Source organism: Halichoerus grypus, chromosome 12 (assembly GCF_964656455.1).
Source record: "Halichoerus grypus chromosome 12, mHalGry1.hap1.1, whole genome shotgun sequence".
In the NCBI taxonomy this organism is placed as follows: Eukaryota; Metazoa; Chordata; class Mammalia; order Carnivora; family Phocidae; genus Halichoerus; species Halichoerus grypus.
In genome coordinates this window covers 44871181-44892209 of record NC_135723.1, presented here as the reverse complement: position 1 = coordinate 44892209, position 21029 = coordinate 44871181, and the positions used below count along the sequence as shown (strand labels likewise).

General features: G+C 37.0%; 1 protein-coding gene across 1 annotated transcript in view; it reads left to right on the top strand.

Annotated features, from left to right (window-relative positions):
- THSD7A (thrombospondin type 1 domain containing 7A) overlaps positions 1-21029 on the top strand; it is a 436418-nt gene that overhangs the window by 337479 nt on the left and 77910 nt on the right. The window contains exons 8-11 of the mRNA XM_078059314.1: positions 928-1162; positions 5715-5830; positions 15894-16026; positions 17301-17404. Of these exons, the coding sequence (XP_077915440.1) occupies positions 928-1162; positions 5715-5830; positions 15894-16026; positions 17301-17404 (588 nt within the window). The remainder of the gene's footprint in view (positions 1-927; positions 1163-5714; positions 5831-15893; positions 16027-17300; positions 17405-21029) is intronic.

Sequence of the window (21029 nt, the reverse complement as noted above, 5' to 3'; positions counted from 1 at the left end):
CATGGGTACCAGTGTCCTGGAAGAAAGCCCCAGAGACAATAGGGAGCATTAAAAAAAAAAAAAATCCTGCATCATCAACACTTTTGATACCAGAGGGAAGACTCTGTATAGGAGGGCAAACTTTGATGAGTGTGGGTTAAAAAGTGGCTCAGAAGATTCAGACTCTGAATGTAAAGGAGATTTAGGAATGTCTTCCCTTTTAATGTGTGCAATTGAGTGATATATTTTTTTAAAAACCATGTAAATAAATCCTACAAATCTATTTCAGTAAGCATACAGTAAAAATTATGATTGATAAGGAAGCAGTGTATCACAGTTTAACTTGTAGCCATTGCTCTTTCTTTGACACACAAAATGATAATATATCTTAACAGCCAATGACATCCTAGATTGGAAGAAACATGGTATTATCGTTACTACATGGCTTTTCCAGTAGCACTGTGGAAGATCAGACAGCATCAGTTGATTTTAAACCCCTGTTTCTAATCACCCTAAAGCCTAATACATTAAAATATGCCTTACTTCAAACCATGTATTTAAGATTTTCAATTTGGGGGCTAACATTTGAAAACGCACTGGGTTTTCTCCATCCACAGAATCTCAATCCCCATGTTTCCATTAGTGAGCAATCCCTAGGCTCCATTTGTACCTCATTTTCTACTTCTTTGGAGGATAATGGCCTCTGTCTTTGAGGTCCTCCATAGTCCCCCAAAACAAATATGTATACTACATAGCTTAAATTTTAAGCCGGAGGGTGCCAAAAGATGTAAGATAAATATGTAATTTGCCTTCCTAGCAGTGTGCTGGTCACACGGTATGTGCTACCACATGGCAGGTATCATTGTTATTGTTAATTCCAAAGAGGAAAGAATGGTAAGTTTCCTGTTGGCACCATATCTAACCCTCTTACGTTGTCCATTTTTACAGGTGGAGCTCAATGTCCAAATAGCAGTGCTTTGCAAGAGGTGCGCAGCTGTAACGAGCATCCCTGTACTGTGTACCACTGGCAAACTGGTCCCTGGGGCCAGTGCATCGAGGACACTTCAGTATCATCCTTCAACACAACCACAACTTGGAATGGGGAGGCCTCTTGCTCTGTTGGCATGCAGACAAGAAAAGTCATCTGTGTGCGGGTCAATGTGGGCCAAGTAGGACCCAAAAAGTAAGGGCTTTAGAATGAGAACAGTAAATCCTGTGGTCAACCGTGCAGGGGATTGGCTCGGGCTTCACTTGCTTCATGAAATGAAGCATTTTGATGTTTGTCACACCTGTCCTCAAGAGTAAGATTTGTTTGTTTTGAATGTCAGCCGCTGATAAAGTTGTAACTGTGCCGGAGTCTTGTACCTGGGATCTATAAATTCTGTAGAAATATTTCTATGTGGTACCCACTTTCAGTTTTACAGTAGCCCTCCCTCCTTTTATTAAGCTAGTGAGGCTGTGAAAGGAATGCTTGCTCTGGGCCTGGCTGATCAATAATGACAGTAGATGAAGTCCTAGCAGTGCAGGTCATCCATGACCTCCTATGTACCCGTAGGCTATCAAGTCTGCCAATCGAGTTTAATTGGGCTCTAGCCTTCTATGATCTGCCTTTCATTTCCCCTAGAAAATACTATATCAAAAATACTGAGGCCAAACTTATTACATCTTTTAATGGTTAAATGAATAAGCCATTTACTTCCAAGAGAGAGCCTTGGGATAGGATGAGTGTTATGATAAGTAGAAAAATCATCAGTATCTCACTGTGGTTACAAATAGTGTAATAACAAGGCAAACGATTTGCTAGAGGGGAGGACAAAGAACCAGAGAGTTGGCATATTATACGTGCCCTGTGAGAAATATAAACGAAAACATGTCAGGGCATAACTGAACTAATCAATTCTTCGAGAAAATTAATAAATCAGTTCCAAAAACGTATTCCTTTAAGGGGGAAAAGAAATACTTTTATCTTTTGAGATATAGACAGCATAAATCTTTTAGAATTCAAATCTTCTTAGCCATGTGAAACATGGAAAGTCAAACCAGTCAGTTTTGCATTGGTATAAAAACGGCCTGGTAATTTCCAAATACTAGGCCAGGTGCTTCAATATTATGTGTGACCTTAAGCATGCTCCTTAACCGATTCTGGCCTTAGTTTTCAAAGTTTATTGAAAGGATTTAATAAAAAAAATAATAATATAAGCACTCAATAAATCTGGGAGAGTATTATTTTCTCTTAAAAATTTGAGATCCTTCCTAGTGTTTCAGGGAAATGATAATAATGTACCTGATGTATGGAAAACTTCAGGGGATAAATAATAATCCCATTAGGAGTTGTTTTTACGTGGCCAGGGTTCCAGACATTAAGGATATTTTGCCCCATACTTCATTTTATTATATAGTTTGAAATTCTGAAACATTAGAAAATATATGCCAGAAGACTTGAATAAATTGAGAAACTATTCCACATCCTTAATAGGTAGCCCCAAACCACTATTTTAATAGAAATATGGAAACAATGTAACACAGGAAGTTAATGTGCAGTGTATTAAAATTCTCTGGCAATAACAGCAGGGGCTGAAGTGCCAAGTCCTGGAAGATTCTGGGTCTTGCTGGGACAAGCATGCAGGTAGAAATATTCCCTGCAGAGGATTATAACCTGACCAAACTGGCACAGGATTGAGGGTTATTATGCTGAGCTGCTACAAGTGAGCTCAGTCTGTTCCTGATCCTCAGTTATCACCTACAAATACCGCTGTTGATATTTTCCTCACTTTTCCAAGTTACAGACTGTTTTTGCTAAACAATAGGTATACATGTGTATAAACCTATGTGTGAAAGAGCCTGATGGATTAATGTCATTAAATCATTCAATAGGAAGGGTATCCTGAAGCCCTGTGTCAAGCCACCACAATAATCCATTAAAAATTTGCTTTGCCCTTACAGCCTTTATTCAATGACCTGGATACGTGTATAGATTTGTCAAATTAAATGGATTTACTTTACCATTAAAGTTCTGAAAAATTAAGCAAATACTGTGAAACCAGAAGAAGGTGTTGTTACTGCCCTTATCCCTAAAAGCTAGGTTAAATTCAGTGAATGCTTTTCGGTGCTAGGCATTTGAAACAAAAATGCAAATAGAAACATTGTTTTAAACTCCTCTTAATAAAACAGATTACTGTTCAATGGTAAAATCAATGTTATTGATCTTATCTATCCTCCAAGTAACAAACTTCAACTCCTATCACATCTGTTTAATTTGACCTTGAATAAGATTTGGGGGGAAATCAATTCCTTGATTTAAACCACAAACACTAAATACAAACACTACAAAGGAGAAAAGAAGCATGTTGACTGAACCAATTGCTTCGCCAAAGGAAGTCTGAATTTATTTTATTGGATGTAATCTAGGCTGTATAATTTATCTTTGTGTGTTCATTTAACGGCTTTGTTGTTAGTAATTTTGTTCTCCACAGCTAGCCAAGTATCTTGCTGTGGATATTTCTAAACTAAAACAGAATTTTGGAGGTTGTCAATGATAACATTGTAAATTCCATTGATTTATAAAGGGCTAAAATTTGAAGAGCTTGCTATGAATGCTCTCCCATTATTAAAGTTGTAAAATTGCTTCATTGAAAAGAAGTGCCTCCAATAATAATAACTAATCAATAATTCCATAATTCCAAAAGAATTAACAGTATTATATGTGGGGTTTGCCATACAATGTTTCCTGGCTAAGAATACAGGTTAAATTATAATTCTAGTTTTTTATAAGTTCAGTTGTAACAATTCATAACTTCTGTGACTCACATCTAAATTTCTTTGTTGTCCTAGCAATTAGGAAAATCCAAGGTTATCCTCAACATAAACCAGGGAGGGTCGCCTGGGTGGCTGTCGTTGAGCATCTGCCTTTGGCTCGGGTCATGATCCCAGGGTCTTGGGATCAAGCCCCGCATGGGGCTCCCTGCTCAGCGGGAAGCCTGCTTCTCCCTTTCCCACTCCCCCTGCTTGTGTTCCCTCTCTGGCTGTCTCTCTCTCTGTGTCAAATTAATTAATTAATTAATTAATTAAAATCTTTAATAGGATAGTAACTATTCTTTTAAAAAAAAAACATAAACCAGGGTGATTATTTCTTTTTGAAATCTTGAGTCCAATATATTTTTCAAATCCACTTCCAAATAAACTCTAGTGATACAGAGTGAGAGAGGAAAGCATGTATCTGCATACTTGAATAGAACATAATATTTATGTATGAGATGGAACATGTAGATGAATAAGTGTAATACAAGTTATATAAGAAGTGAAGTGTCAGCAAAGTGTTACAAAGAAATTATGGAAAGGAGATTAATGATGTTGATTTTTTTTTTTTCACTCATAGTTCAGTTGTGAAAACCTGATTAACTTACTTGTTAAAAGACAATTTATCCTGACCTACAGAAAATTTGGCTTCTCCCATTGGGAGTATTTTTAAATCCCATTTTTCACTAATTTGCCAAGTTATTCCAGCAACTAATAATACTAGTGGTTTGGTTTATTTCTTCACTGCCTCTTAGCTTCCTTGTCAGAGATTTATATGACCTCAAAAGAGAACTCCTTAGGAATCAGAACAATAAGTTACTTTTAGTTATATGAATTATGCTATTATGTTTTGTTGTCCTTAATGTACATCCTCTTCTAGTGTTAATGCTAGTGGTCAGTATTTGACCACTAGCAATAGTAGAATCAGATCTTGAAGATACAGGGAAGAATTAGGAAACTTAAAAATCACTTAAGTATACAATCAACAAGACAGTATACTTAAAACTCTTACATCAGCTTCCTATAGTTATCTTTTAAAAAGTAAAAACTCTTGTATAAAGTAAGACATTTCAGTGTTTTCTCATTATCTTTCTCTTGTGTTCCTAATAAATAATAGATGTTTGCTGTATTTTTGAAAATAATTAATTTTACTATAACTTGTCAAAAACACAGTATTTTATTTTTCTTTGAATTACTGGTTGACATTTTTTGTTTTATTTATATTCACTCTTTTTGTCCCCAAAATATTTTAATTTATAAATATACTTAAAATCCCATAATTGGGATAATTTGAAACTGGGGACAGCATGGAAGAAAAAATAAGAAGAGAGACACTAAATGAAACCATGAGTAAAGCAAAAAACTGCTTATCATAATGCTCTATATACTTTTATTATTTTGTTATTTATTAAGAAATATACAGCTATAAATATAGTTCTCTTTGAGCATGTACTGTGTATTGGATATACTCCATTATAAATTTATTTTATGCCACACATATTTTGTAAAAATAAAGTAGAATAATCTGGAAACTTATAATCAGCAATAAGCCTATTTATTTATACAAAGATGCAGAATTTGTCCTTAAACTAGTAATTTGAATTTCCACAAATTTCTTATAGAGCAAGTTAGAAAATATGTATTTATTAATGGAGAGATTTTTATAAGAGGATAAGGTATAATTATTACATTTTGTTCTAGTAGCACAATTACTATTATTAAATTTACACATCTGGCCTTGAGAAGCTTTATTGAGGTCTAGTTTGGAAGAATTAATTTAGTTGTAAAATTCTTAGCAAAAACAAACAGGCTCCTGGAAGTTAAATAATACAGGTTGGTGACTGTTTAGCAATTTTAGTAATGAAAGATTTAAAGGTACTAAATTACCTGTTTTTTTGGGTTACCAAAGAGGCAAAGTAATTTCCCTTTGCATTTTCTAGGTGTCCTGAAAGCCTTCGACCTGAAACAGTGAGACCCTGTCTGCTTCCTTGTAGGAAGGACTGTATTGTGACACCATATAGTGACTGGACATCATGCCCCTCCTCATGTAAAGAAGGTATGAGCTACAGAGTTCTGAAGGCTACTCACCTAGAAAACACTCACCAGGCAGGACCTCCAAGTTCTTCTGGCTGAGCATGTTTGTGATTCTTACATGGGGCTGGGTAATCCTGGTTTGTCGTGCATGCCATAAAATTCTAGTTTCCTTCTAGAAAATAACACAGCTTTAAAGAACCAAACAAATGAGTTTTAAGCCAAAAACTGATTTAAGACTATATGATGTAGATCAAAATGAATGGATTCTAGGCTTTATTATATTAATAAGGTTTCCTTTAACATTAATTCTAAAAGAATGTATTGTGTCCCTGTGTATTTCAAAAAGAATGTACAGCAATCTTATCAGTACTCATGGCTTCCAGCCCTCTGACTGGAAAGAAATAGATAGCCATGGGCCCAGATTCACCATAGATTCAATTATGCAGCCCCCAAGGCTGGGAGTAAAGGAAAGAGAAAAATGGCTGGATTGTACCTCTTCCAATACTTAGGTGCCATGAGGCATTTGCAGGATGAGGATTTGTTCCCAGTTTGGTTTGGTTTTGCTTTTATTACTTACAAAGACTCTTTAATATCATGGCAGACACTTTGATAATTCTTTACCCTCCAGGATGGGGTCCTTTCTCATTGCTGCTGAGAAAGATAACAGTATCCTCCAGGTGACTTATGCAATACCTGAGCAAATTTTCTCTCAGTGTCACAGGTGATACTGTCTCCTTTTTTTTTTTTTTTTTTATTTTACTCTCCCAGCAAATACAGATAGTTTTTCTTAAATTTTTTTATGCTTTTATTTTATTTATGCTTCTGGACTTTGACTAAAGAGATTCAGTTAAGAATCAACTTCTAGGGGGGCCGGGGTGGCCCAGTTGGTTAAGCATCTGACTCTTGATTTTGGCTCAGGTCATGATCGCAGGGTCATGAGATCAAGCCCTGTGTCCGTGTTCCACACTCAGTGCAGAGCCTGCTTGAGGTTCTCTCTCCCTCTGTCCTTTCCCCCATTTACTCTTCCTCTCTAAACAAGTGAAATCATTTTAAAAAAAGAAGAAGAAGAATCAACTTCTAGATTAACAACTATTTTAAATTGCCAAAAATTATTTAAATCCTTAAGATATTATATGAGATCATAAATTTAATAATGGATTGTTTTTACAGTGTGATTATCATTTTATACAGTTAAAACATGAGTTCCTTTTTATGCTTTTTAAAAAATTTTAGGTACCTTTGAAACATCAAATAAAAATAAACCATTAAGTGAGCAAGGATATAAAATTTTGATTTTAAAGGTCTTTTAAGACATCTAAACAGGTTTTGGTGCAAAAAGTTTTAAGCATTAATATTTTCAAAACAATGTTAATGGCATTAAACTTAGTCATAAAGCAGTGTCACTGACAACTTTTCCATTTTCCTCTCTTATTTTCTTTAAATAACATATGATATTGTTTGGCTTGGTCATAATCAGCAACAGAATTGTACTTTATCAGTCAATATTTCTGTGGTAAATGTTAGTTATTCATCACTACAATAAAAAAGGTTATTTATTACATGGAATTCATGTACTTTCAAATTTTCTTCTTTATGTTTTATACTTAAGGTTCATGTTAGTATGAGATAAGGCCATTTACTAATAATTCCAAAATATGTGCAGTTACACTTATAATCATGTAATTAATAAACTAACACAAACCATTTTTAAGTGAAATTTTTGAAGGTGGAGAAAAACCTTTGCCTTTTTCTTATATTAAATATTTCTTTGTACTGAGTAAAGTATTTTAAAATAAAACTTGAAATGCTCTAAAGTAGTTCAAGGAAATAAAGTTGAAAAACATAAAATATTCCATTAAATTGAATCTAGGATAGTCACAAAAGTGAGGAATCGGGTAAATTTTTCTCATTTCTTTAGGTCTTCATTTGAAATTAGTTTGGGATATTGGGATATATCCAGGTATTAGAAACTGGTTTAGTAGCCTATGAATTTTCTTCTGTAAGTTCTTAAAAATGCATTTATTTTCTTATGTATTATATATGCCTGGAAAAGAAACAAAAGATATAATTTAATTATACAAATTCTGTAATTTAAAATCAAATAATATAAAATTTATTTTGATTTCTGATTTTTACAGTACTAAGAAAGTGATTTGTTCTCTGACCGTTTATAAATTTTTTTTAAAAATTATGTGACAAACTATGATTACTTACATAAGGCCCTTTAAATAAAATTTAGCAGACAGATAAATAAATAGACTATAAATACTATGTACATGTTAATTAAATTAATACTCATATGTATATATATGCATAAAAACTTATTGGATTTCTTATTTATTGATTCCTATATATAACTGGTACATTAATGGCCCTGTAGAGAAGACACAGTCCCTGACTTCAATGAAGCTTTTGATTTCATTTAAATTATAGAATAAAATAATATGAGTTCTAAAATGCAAAACTCTTCAATATAAACCAGATAATGTTAAGACTTGATAATAAAATTTAGTGGTAAAACAGAGCTCTAAGGAAGGGAAGAGGGAAATTATTGAGGGAACAAATAGTAGGGAAAATCTTGTTGAAATGAAGGTAGAAGCAATCTTTTAAAAGAGGGAACACATAAAAGAATCCCAAGAGATGACCAAAAGCATCAGGAAAACTCTTGGATGACCATGTGAATGTGTGTTGTTTGAGAGGAAAATGACAACTAGCCCATTGGAGCCCAGAGGGTAGGGAGAAAAATCAAGATGTGAAGTTGGAAAGAAGAATGGAGACAAGTTATAGAAGACCAAATTGGACTTATGTATAGCAGGATACAATTTTTAGTTTTGGGGCATACGTGTAAGTAGTGGGTCTTATGGTATAATGGAATGAGTGAACTTTAAATCAGCAAATCTTGTCTGAACACCTGTCTTGGCCACTTAGCAGCCAGGTAACCTTATGCAAGATACTTAAGCTCGCCAAGCCTTGCTTATAACATCTATGAGTTGTTCTGTGGCACAAATGAGGAAAATATATGGTAAAGGGCTCTATGCTTTGTGAACCATGATCCAACTGACATAATTTATTGGTTAGCCTTTTAATGATTGATTGATTGATTGATTTATCTATCCATCCATCCATCCCATATTTTCTTTTTATTTAAGTTCCTGTAGGAAATAACCTTCATGCTGCATATGGTCAATGTCTAGTGAATTTTTTTTGAAGATTTTATTTTTTTTTATTTGACAGAAAAAGAGAATGCGAGAGAGGGAACACAAGCAGGGGTAGTGGAGAGGGAGAAGCAGGCTTCCTGCTGAGCAGGCAGCCCGATGCGGGGCTCGATCCCAGGACCCTGGGATTATGACCCAAGCCGAAGGCAGACGCTTAACAACTGAGCCACCCAGGCGCCCCTGTCTAGTGAATGTTTTAATTTGACTTATTAATGCAGTCTTTCTTAGAAGTTTGTGTACCAGTGTGAGAAAAGTATTTAGATCATGATGAAGAAAAAAATGTGATTATTATTTGTTATTTGTTATGTTTAGTGATAATTATTTTTAAATGCTCATTATGTCATTAAACATCATATATATTATTTTAAGCAATTATAAATTTTTTTCTTTCTACAAAGATTTCTCAAATAAATATGCCAAGCACAATTTTAAATATAAATGTTATAGCAGTAAACAAGGAAATCAATGTTCCTTGTTCTCAAGAAGCTTATAGTCTGGTGGTATGAGACTGACCAGGCATTTAGTAATGGTTCTAATCTCTCAATGAGTATGAAGGATCAAGGCACAGGTGCAGGGGGGTTGAGGAAAGAAAAGAAGATGTGACATCATTTTGGAGAACGCAAAAGCAGACAAGCTAATAACATGTAGAATTTCTAGGCAACATGGAGTGCCCACTTAGTTATGTCTTTAAAAAGGAATTGCTCAACACAGTTGTCATTGTTTCTCCAGCCATGTTCAGCTGCCTGAGTGCAGAAAAAGTGTAACCAAATAATTGGTTTTGATTAGAATTGGGGCTTTCCCAGGAAAGTACAAGGAAAAAAGAGAGGAACAGGGTATCAAGGGTGTTTTCAAAGGAGTCTTCATTGTAATAATGGAGTATGCAATCTAAGTTGGTTTGGGATGGAAGTGAGGTTATGAAGGGAATGATAGATAATGAAAAAGTAATAAGGAAAGTGGACTGGCAGTCTCAATTGAGTTTGAAGAATTTTAGTAAGATGAGAACTGAAGCCATTGAACTGGAAGGTTAGGAGGAATGACGGGAAAGTAAGATGTTTTAAGATGAGAGTGTGCAAGTACTATGATAATAACATCAAGGGATGAATGGAAAGCGCTAGTAATTGATTTGAAATGGAGGAAAAGGTCATTGAAGATGAGGAGGTACAGTAATTCAGAGCCCAGCACCTTGCATGGAATAACCATGTGGTTGCCAAAGCCAGTAGAGTGGTGGCAGGGGTAGGAAAAGAAAGGATTTCATTGAGGGACATTCTACAGTTGTTAATTAATGAAATGTTGGTAGCTGGCGGCTACAAGGTGGATAGCTGATGGAATGTTGGTGACAGAGGAGTTGGAGATTTTTAAAGATAAAAGAAGAGAAGTCTAGGACATGGCTAGAATCAGCTTCCACTGGCAAAAAATAGGAAGGAAACTTTCCAAGAAGAGATAGAAGATGAGAGACCATGTGTTCTAATGGGTGTCAAGGTGGAAAGATTAGAGGATGGAATAAAATGAGAAATTGAAAATCAGGTTACACATGTAGGGAGTGCTGTGGGTCCAGATGATGACGGAAGACATGTGGGGGGTCAGGAGGGGGTGGTGGCAGCGGTGCTAGTTTCTTGTGGTGAGTGACAGATATGTGAGATATAGAATGAGTTTAGTTGGGCTGGTCTCTTGAAGGATTTAGTAACTGCTGTGAATTAAAATGCACGGTGCCACTAGGCTACTGTTCTCTCCCCTGGAGCTCTCGGGTGGTAGTGGCCAAGGTGTGCAAGAATGCCAGCTCAGAAACCTGCTGTCCTGTGACAGGAAGCTCTCCGAGAGGCAGGGCTGTTTCGGTCGAGCACAGGTCATCTCAGCAGGAGCAGGAGACCAGCCCTGCTTGTTCTACTTGGAAGCTCTGTACTGAATCTCATATAACAAAAGGCTTTCAGAAACCCTAAACCTAGGCACTCAGACTTTAAAAGAATAACTCTAATTGTGTATTGAGGAAATAAAGCCTAGGGGGTGGGAGAGGGCGTTGCTGTTGGACAACAGTGCCATGATGCATTGTGGTCCTGGAGAAGCCTTTTCTGTTTTTGCCTGTAGACTGCCTTAACTGATAATAACAATACAATGGTGTTATAGAAAACTAGCCTATTGTTGTAAGGGGAAAAAAAAGCAATGACATGTGGTTAGGGTTTTGTTTGTTTGTTTGTTTGTTTGTTTTCATTATTTGGTATGAAATGGGAATAATCCAAGCTTTAGTGAAATAACACTGATTTCAGCACACAATTAAAAATAGTAAATGGAGTTCTATGTTCAAGGATAGAAAATAGCAACAGAAATTAACTCAAGGATAGAGTGTTTTTTTTAATTCTGCAGGTAAAGTCTAAATCTTATTAGAGTTTTAGACTTATGAAAATGTGGAACCACCCTCCCTTTAAAAATCACTTTAGGGCGCCTGGGTGGCTCAGACGGTTAAGCGTCTGCCTTCGGCTCAGGTCATGATCCCAGGGTCCTGGGATCGAGTCCTGCATCGGGCTCCCTGCTCCTTGGGAGCCTGCTTCTCCCTCTGCCCCCCACCCCCCGTCTCTCATGAATAAATAAATAAAATCTTAAAAAAAAAAAGGGGAAGAAAATTCTTAAAAAATAAATAACTAAATAAAATAAAAATCACTTTAAAGAGGTAAAGTTACACTGTAGTATTGCAGAAGATGGATGAGAATAGCTTAGCATGCCAGGAAGAACAAAAAGAATTATTTGAAATGTTATTCAGCCCGCTCTCAAGATGTGTCTTGAAAAATCAATGCCAATAAAGATCAGTATGGAGTAGAGAGCAGTTTTAATCCCCAAATCAATGCACTTGTTAACTTTTTCCAAATTTTATAAGTTTTTACACAGGACTTTTCTTAAAAATAGGAAACATTCATACATATAAATTACTTGTAACTATAATCTTAAAAATATCAATACTTTTGATTAAATAATAATTTTACTGTTCAAATTCTGTTCACTCCTTTTTTCTAAACTGCATTTATTGACTTGAGAGCTAGAAAGGATATTGCAGAGAAATCTATTCTATGCCCTGAAGCAATATGGCACTAGAATTACCCCCAAGCATATGAAAACTACCTTTACATTTTGCTTCTTGCATGAAACATTTCCCTTTCAATTTCCTAGCACTCTGCTGCTCCAGCCTGCCATCCCTCCCCCATCTAGCTTAACAAACCTTAGTTTTGCCTGCCCTTTAAGTCCTCCCATCAAGTAAATTCTCTGGTGAAATTTATCTTGAATGTCTTAATCTGTAAAATGCTATGACTACATGAGCGATTGCATACCCTCTGAGTCTGTGTGCCTCATTATCACATAATTGTTTTCTGAATATCTAACCCCTTTTTTCTATTTCTATCCTAGATAGATATTTTCAAGTATAAACACTACAGGAATATTTCTCTATTTTCCCCATGTTTATTATTTCCAATGAACAAAACGATCCCTTATTTTTTTATTAATCCTCAGTGCACAGACTTTGTACCCATGTGCTTCCTACTATAAGGACATGGATAAAAAGAAATAGAAGATGCTAACTAACAGTCCAGTTGAGAAGTGAAATAAATGTGTGCTCATTCAGCAAATATTTATTAAATCCTTACCATGTGTGACTGGTGTTCTACGTGCTAATACACAAAGATAAATGGAAACTATGCATGTCTATCAACCACGTACAATAAATTGGGTGCAAATGCGTACAGAAAACTATGAAGGTTGTAAAATTCCAAGTTTGCCAGCTCAAGTTATTAGTGAGAAACCATCCACTTTTCTTTTTAAATATGTGCCGTAGCTCTCCCTTTGTCTGCATTCTGATCTGAGGGCTCTGTAACCTGGCTGAGCTCCACAGTGCTGTTTCTTTGAGTATACAAGTAATTTCCTAACTGAGATCTGAGAGTCAACGCACCTCCCGGTGGATAGAAACATGGATATCGTGACACTTCCTGTGTAACCCCATTAAACTGCCTCTGTCGGTGTTACATGTTTGGAATGTTCTGCTTTCATCAGCTCACAGTCTCTGTTCTGTGGGCTGCACGAGGTCAAGGTATTTGAACTTTTTTAAGAATAAGCGGATTGCCACTGTGGAATCAATTATGGAAGTGAAAAGAGTTACCGTGGTCTTATATATGAAATACAAGCTTGTGGACATGGTGATGAAAAGACACTAGAATGTTTCAGAGTTGTACCTGAGGTGAAATAGTTGCTTTCAAGTCAAAAAATGAAGTAGGATTGAAACACTACCTGCTGCTTCTCAAATCTGAACAGCACTGCCTGTGTCCCAGGTGATAGTTAGTGACCAGGAGCTTCCGTGTATAAGAGGCCACTGAGGCTGAACTCCTCGTCTCCTCCAGGTTCCAGATCCCTGGGGTCTCAATCCCGTCTCTGTTGTCTGCCTGCAGGTAGAGAAGGGTTGGCGAGTTACTCACTCTGAGAATCTTGACCATCCGGGAAACAAAGACCCGCTCCTCCATGTTCTTTCCTTCTTTCCCCGTTAAACAAACAACTACCTCCTTCCTCCCCCCAGTGTTAAACACGATAAGAATAAATATGTGGTTTGTATACTCTTTTAAAAAGATGAAAGACAGATCATAACATTAAAAAAAGAAGAAGAGAAAGTGTAAAAGAAGGATGGAGTCAGGTACTACATAGAGTTGGGGAAAGGGGAGAGGAAGAGAAAAATTATACGATAAAGTCAAAGTTAAGTTAAGCTCCTGCAGGGGAAGAAAATTAGCCTTGAGATTCTGGTGAACAAAGCAAAAAATAGAAGCCTGTAAGAGGAACAGGGAATCAAAGGTAAGAGTCTTAACAGATTGTCAAGGGAAACAAAATTTTCCTAGCTCTAAATTACTAGAGGAATTTATCACCTGGGCTTTAAAATAGGGGCCATTGGAACAACATAATGGATGGAAGCAGCATTAGCAATTTTATTAGAAGTCCCATTGACATTTCTTAGATCATTCCTAGATAAATGATATTTAATATGTAGAGGTTGCAACTGGCATTCAAACTGCTATTGTTACAATTAAAAAAAAAGTCTTTGATAATATTTTCAAATGCTTTAATTCTCTGCTACCCACTACCTCCAGCCCCTAATTCCCTACTTTATTACCTGTCGTATTCTAATCATTCACTGAAATAGTTAACACAATCACTAGTAGTACGGATTTCCCCCACAATGGGAATGATGCTAAAAACTTACATGTGAACCCTAGAACCTTAAATTGGGATAAGATATACAAGGTCGTCTATTCCAGTAGATCTCAAACTGGCTCTTCATTCACAATTCCCTGGCAAGCTTTGTAAAAACCAGATTCCCAAATCCAGCCCCCAGAGATTCTGACTTAGTAGTTCTGGGTATAGGCTGAGAAATCTGTTTTTGTTTTTATTTTCAGTTTTTTTTTTTTTAAGATTTTATTTATTTATTTGACAGAGACACAGTGAGAGAGGGAACACAAGCGGGGGGTGGGGGGGGGTGTGGGAGAGGGAGAAGCAGGCCTCCCGTGGAGGAGGGAGCCCCATGGGGGGGAGAAGGGGGCTCGATCCCAGGACGCTGGGATCATGACCTGAGCCAGAGGCAGACGCTTAAGGACTGATCCATCCAGGCGCCCCTTACTTTCAGTTTTTGAAAGAAATTCTCCTATGTAGTCAGACATTTAGGAATCTTTAATCTGATTCTTTCTCCCCTCTATTATGGAAATCTTCAGTCCACATTGCTGGGAGTCACTTGCCCAGACCATGTTGAGGGATACCCCGACTTCATGAGGAAAGATGTCCCTTATTAGAAAGTTCTAATTGTCAAATCACATTTTCCTACTAACACAATAACTTAGTTTCATTTAATTTTTTATTAAGCATCCATTGTTAGGGACTGCTAACCCTTCTAAATTTCTCTGTTCTTATATCTGCATATCAAATATTTAATGATCTTGCAAAAAAACGTAAATGCATCAGGGGAACTCTATTAAAATAATTCTTTAGGGAGTTCTAATATAAGTAAAATTGTGCCATGTGGACGTTTGTCCTTAAAGGGTGTATATATTATAAATTAGAATATCTTTTATTAAAGTTGTCAAGTCTTGTACATTGTCTCTTTCAAATACTAAAATATTTGGACATCTTTAGATGAGTAATACTGTCAAGTTGATACCTTCATTGAAGGTAAATCTTAATTATTTCCATTGGTTTTTTTAAACATAATTTGGAGTTATTTACTTACAGTAATTGGTACTCTGAATGCTCCTGTAAAAATTCTGCCTCTAAGAAACCATTTTTGTTTCACTACTTACAGCCCTGATGTTTAGAATGTGACCTGAATTGAAGATCTTAGACTGTTTAACATGAATAATAAATGACTAGAATAATTTATGAGGTATGCATTTCAAATTAAGTGAATAACAAAGAAATAAAATTTCACATTAAAACATTGAGTATAGTCTCCTAAGAAAGATTCATTAGAACTGTATGAGTCCCATGTGGTAAACAGGACCATGTGAAATGGCATAAAAATAAACTTAAGGTAGAGGAAGGTAAATTAATTAGATCTGTCATATTTCTCGAGGGGAAAGAAATATACAAAAGAGCAATTACTTTGTATCTGCACATTAGCAAGCCTAGTTGACTATGGAACTCTTTTCTCTGTTTTTCACATTTTGGAATATAAATTGGTTTGGTTCTCAGTATAAGGGTCTGGAGAATTTAGAAAATGATGAGACTAGATGAGGCCTCTCGTTCAGGGCTGTCAAAGCACGTGGTGCTGGAAGCAATGTAATTTCTTCACACGGGCTGGCATTTGGAGATTGTTTTATCAGAGCAGGGTACAGCAGTTAAAAAGGTGCCTCATTCCAGGGGACTCCGGAGTCAGAAAGCAGTCTCGGCACCGGGTCATCATTCAGCTGCCAGCCAACGGAGGCCGGGACTGCATGGACCCGCTCTACGAAGAGAAAGTCTGTGAGGCCCCTCAAGTGTGCCAGAGCTACAGGTAATGGGGTTAAAGGAGAAGCACTGTAAGCCATGCACTGAGCAAATACTCCAAGACCATTTTCTTTCCAACGATGAGACAAGAAAGCCAAGGATGGTCCTGCAGGCTCAGTGGAGTTTGCGCTGGCTGGGGCTGTTAGCATTTAGGGGAGCTGCCCTGTTACCGAAATTATCTCCACGGAGACAGATATTTGTGTAAATTTCCAAATTGTGTCACTAGCTCCAGGGATTGGGGGAAGTGTCTTATGGTGATATAAACTGTAAGAAATCCGGAGAAATGGTTAATAATTATGAAACACATAAGCAATTCTTTTCCTGGTAGAGGAAATAGCCTAAGCATTCCTCCCCTGACTCCAAAGAGCACCTGTTCCTCATAGATGCCGGCATTCCGGTTCACAAAATGACACCTTTATTTCAGTGATGCTAATAAGATGTCTGTGCTGTTCATTTGTGGCCACCTCAAGGAAAATGCAGGTTATTCAAGCTATAGATCATCATCCTGATAATTATTAGGGAAATTTTTCCTCATAACTGTTAAAAGAAAGCACCTAACTGAAACTTGATGTGGTACATAATCGCAATCTGATGACAGATGATATATTACGGCATTAACTGATGGAATGTGTGATCACAAAATAAGATGAATCTGATGAATCTGATGGCAGATTTGCCATCTTATTTTCTCTGTATTTAATTCTGATATGACAAACAGTATAAATGCATGTTTACTCTGAACACTGACTGACGACTATCAGCCCTAAACTTATTTATGTGGGAGATTTGTTTTTGTAAAATGTATTGTAATTGCAGTTTCTCAGTTACCCCTGCAATGCTAACCAAAAGATACCATACAGAAGGCTCATGACTTGAATACAGTTTCATAACTCAAATATAAAATAAACACACCTTATTTAAATGGAATGCCTCACTTCTAGTACTATCTGCTACATCTGATGGCAGTCCTAATAAAATGTGACAAGTATCAACTATACTTCAGTTTTAAAAAAGAAGGCTAAATGCCTCTATAGAGTTCATGTCTATAGAAATTGACAATGATGAACCCTTGTCTCCACAGCCATAGGAAGTACTTGTATATTTAATGCTGCTTTTTACAATGTCTTGATAGAGATCCAAATTACATTTAGATAGGACTGAGCATTGTGAAATATATTCCCACTGGTAGCGGTCAAAGTCATGTTTCCATGCCACCATCTCTCTATGGTTTGCCTGGCATTTTTGCCTCCTCCCTATGAGGCTTCTGCTCTTTCCTTGCAGGTGGAAGACTCACAAATGGCGCAGGTGCCAGTTGGTCCCTTGGAGTGTGCGACAGGACAGCGCCGGAGCGCAGGAAGGCTGCGGGCCCGGACGCCAGGCAAGAGGTGGGAGGCTCCACTCCACACTTGATTGGCTTTTCATTTCTCCATCATCACTCACTTAACCACTAGCTTTATGAGTCTGTCGCTCTGATGCCATGCACCATGCTTAGCGACCAGAGCGACAGACCTCAGTCCACTTCTACCCATTCCACCTGACACGGCGACATGGAAGCTCATCCTTTTAAATTGTGTCCTTTGTTCTTGGACACGAGCCTGTAACTCCTCTGGTTGAATTTTTCCTTCATTCATATTTAGAAGATAACCAAAAGCAAGCTCTTGAGAAGGTTAGGACTATACTGTACCCTGCAGCTTGTTTGGGATTTTTTGGTTAGTTTCTGGATCACGGCATTCCATAACAGTTTGCTTGTCACCCTAACAGTCAATGAGATCCTTACATCCTTGCCCGTATGAACTATATATGTGCATGCGTATAATGTACTGTAATTGGTTAACTTTCCAGAAATTCTCAGCAGTGACATTCCTAATGTTGCCATGGCTATGCCCAATCCTATTCATACTCAGTACTGATTTTTAAATGGCAGATTTATTTACTCAAAACCTGCCATATGTGGACTGCAATCTGTCTGCATTACTAGATAACATGGAATCTTGCAGAAATGAGTGACGGAAACATTTCCAACATTTACTGGGTAGTGTGGTTATTTATGAGATATTGTGGATAATACATCCCAAGCTTTGGGACATGTTGTTTATACTCGTAGCAAGTTCAGCCTTTAAAGAATATGATTGTTTTTACTTATATTGACTTTGAGCATGTAAGTTCCTGCTACATACTTAAAATGTAGCTGACTATGTAATTAAATACACAGCCACCTTTTTTTAATTCATAAAAATGTGTTTTGCCCCCTCATTTGTAGTCATGTATGTGGTGATGATGCAAAAGTCTGAACATACAGAATTCCAGTTTTCATTGATTTTGATCCTTGACAGTGAAAAGGTTGCTTTTTTAACTTGGGAATAACGTCTTCTGTTTTTTTTTTTAAAGATTTTATTTATTTATTTATTTGAGAGAGAGAGAGAGAGAGAGCATGAGGGGGGCAGGGTCAGAGGGAGAAGCAGACTCCCCACCGAGCAGGGAGCCTGATGTGGGACTCGATCCCGGGACTCTAGGATCATGACCTGAGCCGAAGGCAGTCGCTTAACCAACTGAGCCACCCAGGCGCCCTAACGTCTTCTATTTTTATCATCGTCCTTTTAGAAATCCTTATTTGAAACCTAAAATTTAGTTTATAAAGAATATTAACTACCTAGCAATTTTTAGAATTTTATTTCATAAGCATAATTTTCCTTATTTATCCTTCACCATCAGCTATGGTGAAAACATAACTATCTTCTATTACTGTTAGAGAGACTTAGGTACTTAGAATTGAAAGTCATTCTCCCCATTTCAAACCATGCATCGAGAAATTGAGTGATAAAAGAGCTTCTTGTTCTACCTTGCTCATTCCTCCTGAGTCAAGCATACAGTTGCATTCAACTCGGGCCCTACATAGAGTTTATAATGAAGCAGGCTTGAATTTGGGAATCAGGAAACATGAGTTTTAGTCTAGTTCTTTCACTAACACAGGGTGAGGCTTGTTCATCCCTTCACCTTCCTGGGTTTCAGTTAATTTAAATGAAAAAAAAAGAAAAGAGGGTTGGACCAAATGGTCTTTCAGGATTTTTCCAATTTTCGTATTCTACAGTCTATGCACAGATAATACCCAGGGATCAAAGTGTGAAATGAAGTTAGGTAAAACAGATGAAAGCCGTATTTTTATAAAATAGCACGGGAGGAAACCTGAGATATGGTAAAACAGCACAAGTGTGAAAACAGTTTCAGTTCCAAATTATTCCTTAACCACTGCACAACTGTGGTTCATTCATTTCCTCCCTCAGAGGCTGAGAACATAATGATCCCCACAGTGCTTTGTACACATTAAGTCTTCCTTCAGCGTTAATTCCTTCCCCCTTCCGGTTAGATCATGGCCCCAGGGAATGTGCACAGAGGTCATGGTAGGCATAAAAGCAAAAATATTAACATGGGCCTTTTGGTTTTCAACACACAATCTGCATAGAAACTGTTCTTTTTGTGATTACTGGCAACGGTCTTATTTCCAAATCTGAAAACCTCTGTGCATTCCTCCACCTGGGTGTCTGCTTCATTGTATCTAATACTGTCACCCGCTCCCAGCTTGAAAAGGGGAGTTTCCTCTAGCTTCCTCGAAGCTACTTTCTCCTGCCTTTCTCACTGTTCCATTCTTCGTTTCCTGTTACTGGTGCCTCGTCCTCTGCCTGTACTTAAATAATGTTTTCTCATCTTGGCATATTTGTCGGACAACTTACTCTGTTTTAGCAATCTCTTCTATTCTCAGTATATCTGGAAAGAGAAAGTTGCATTATAACAAATCATTTCTGCATAAATACATTCAGAAGAACCCCTTCGACTTCCATATGAAGATAGCCTTTTTCTTTGTTGCCTTGGGTGATTAAAGATGCTTTTTCTTAGAGCCTATGTTCCTACAGAAACATGAAATGAGGAGAATTAAGAGTATAGAAATATCTTTTGCTAGTGGCAAAAAGGCAGACTTTTCTTCCTTTGATGGTCATGGCTGTTTTCAGAACTCTGCCTGTCAGATTCTTGCTTTTTTCATCTTTGTTCTTATCTGATCAGAGACTAAAATGCCAACTTGTGCTGTTTTTTTTTGTTTTTTTTTTTGATGATTAAAATAATTATATGGTAAGGATTAGGATCAATCAGCAAAGACTATAGAGAAGCTACCCCCATCCTCTCCCATACATCAGACTTTCTTGTTTCAGTCACTCATTCAACTGTGTTTGAATTCAGAAGACTGTGTAGAAAGAGCCATGAATGTCAGCAAAAGATGTGTATGTTCAAGCCAAGGAAATTATATCCGGTTAGGGAAATGAGATCACCAGTAACATCACCCAATGAGAGGGAGTTAAAGACTGAAATTGATCCATTGCAAAAGCAATCATTTGAGGCTAAAGCACTGAAGAAAGACCTAAAGGATGGGCTGCGACTTGACTTGTCCCATAACATTAGAATAAGTAGGAAGGAGAGAAAATAAGATCAATTATTACAAGCTCAGTATTTGGAGAAAGAAAAACAAAAACATTAAAAGCGTTCACAGAAAATTGGGTAGTTTAAAGCTCCAGAGATGTGAGCTAGAGCCTGGGGTGAATTTGTAGAAGGCTATAAATGTCAGGATCAGTATTTTTGGCCTCGTTCAATAAGTGGTAGGAGCAAGGACCTGATGAAAGCACTGTTTTATCTGTCAGCATGTACAGAGTAAACTAGGAAGATAAGACGCGTGGGTCTGGATGCCAGCTAGCACAGGGTTGTAGCAATATGAGGCTGAAGTAATTGGGGCTCAGACTGGAACCACAGTAGTGAGAATGGGCAAAAATAAGTGGATTTTCAACATGCAGTAGAGGAAAATAACTTTAAGACTTAGTGGCAAACTATAGAAGCAGAGATAGAAATAAGTGACTCAAAGATGATCATATGGTCCTTTAACTCCAGTATTTTCAGCTTGAGAATAGTTGTAATATTGGTGAAACGTCTTAGGTCTGAAAGAACTAATTTTAGAAATTATATTTTTTA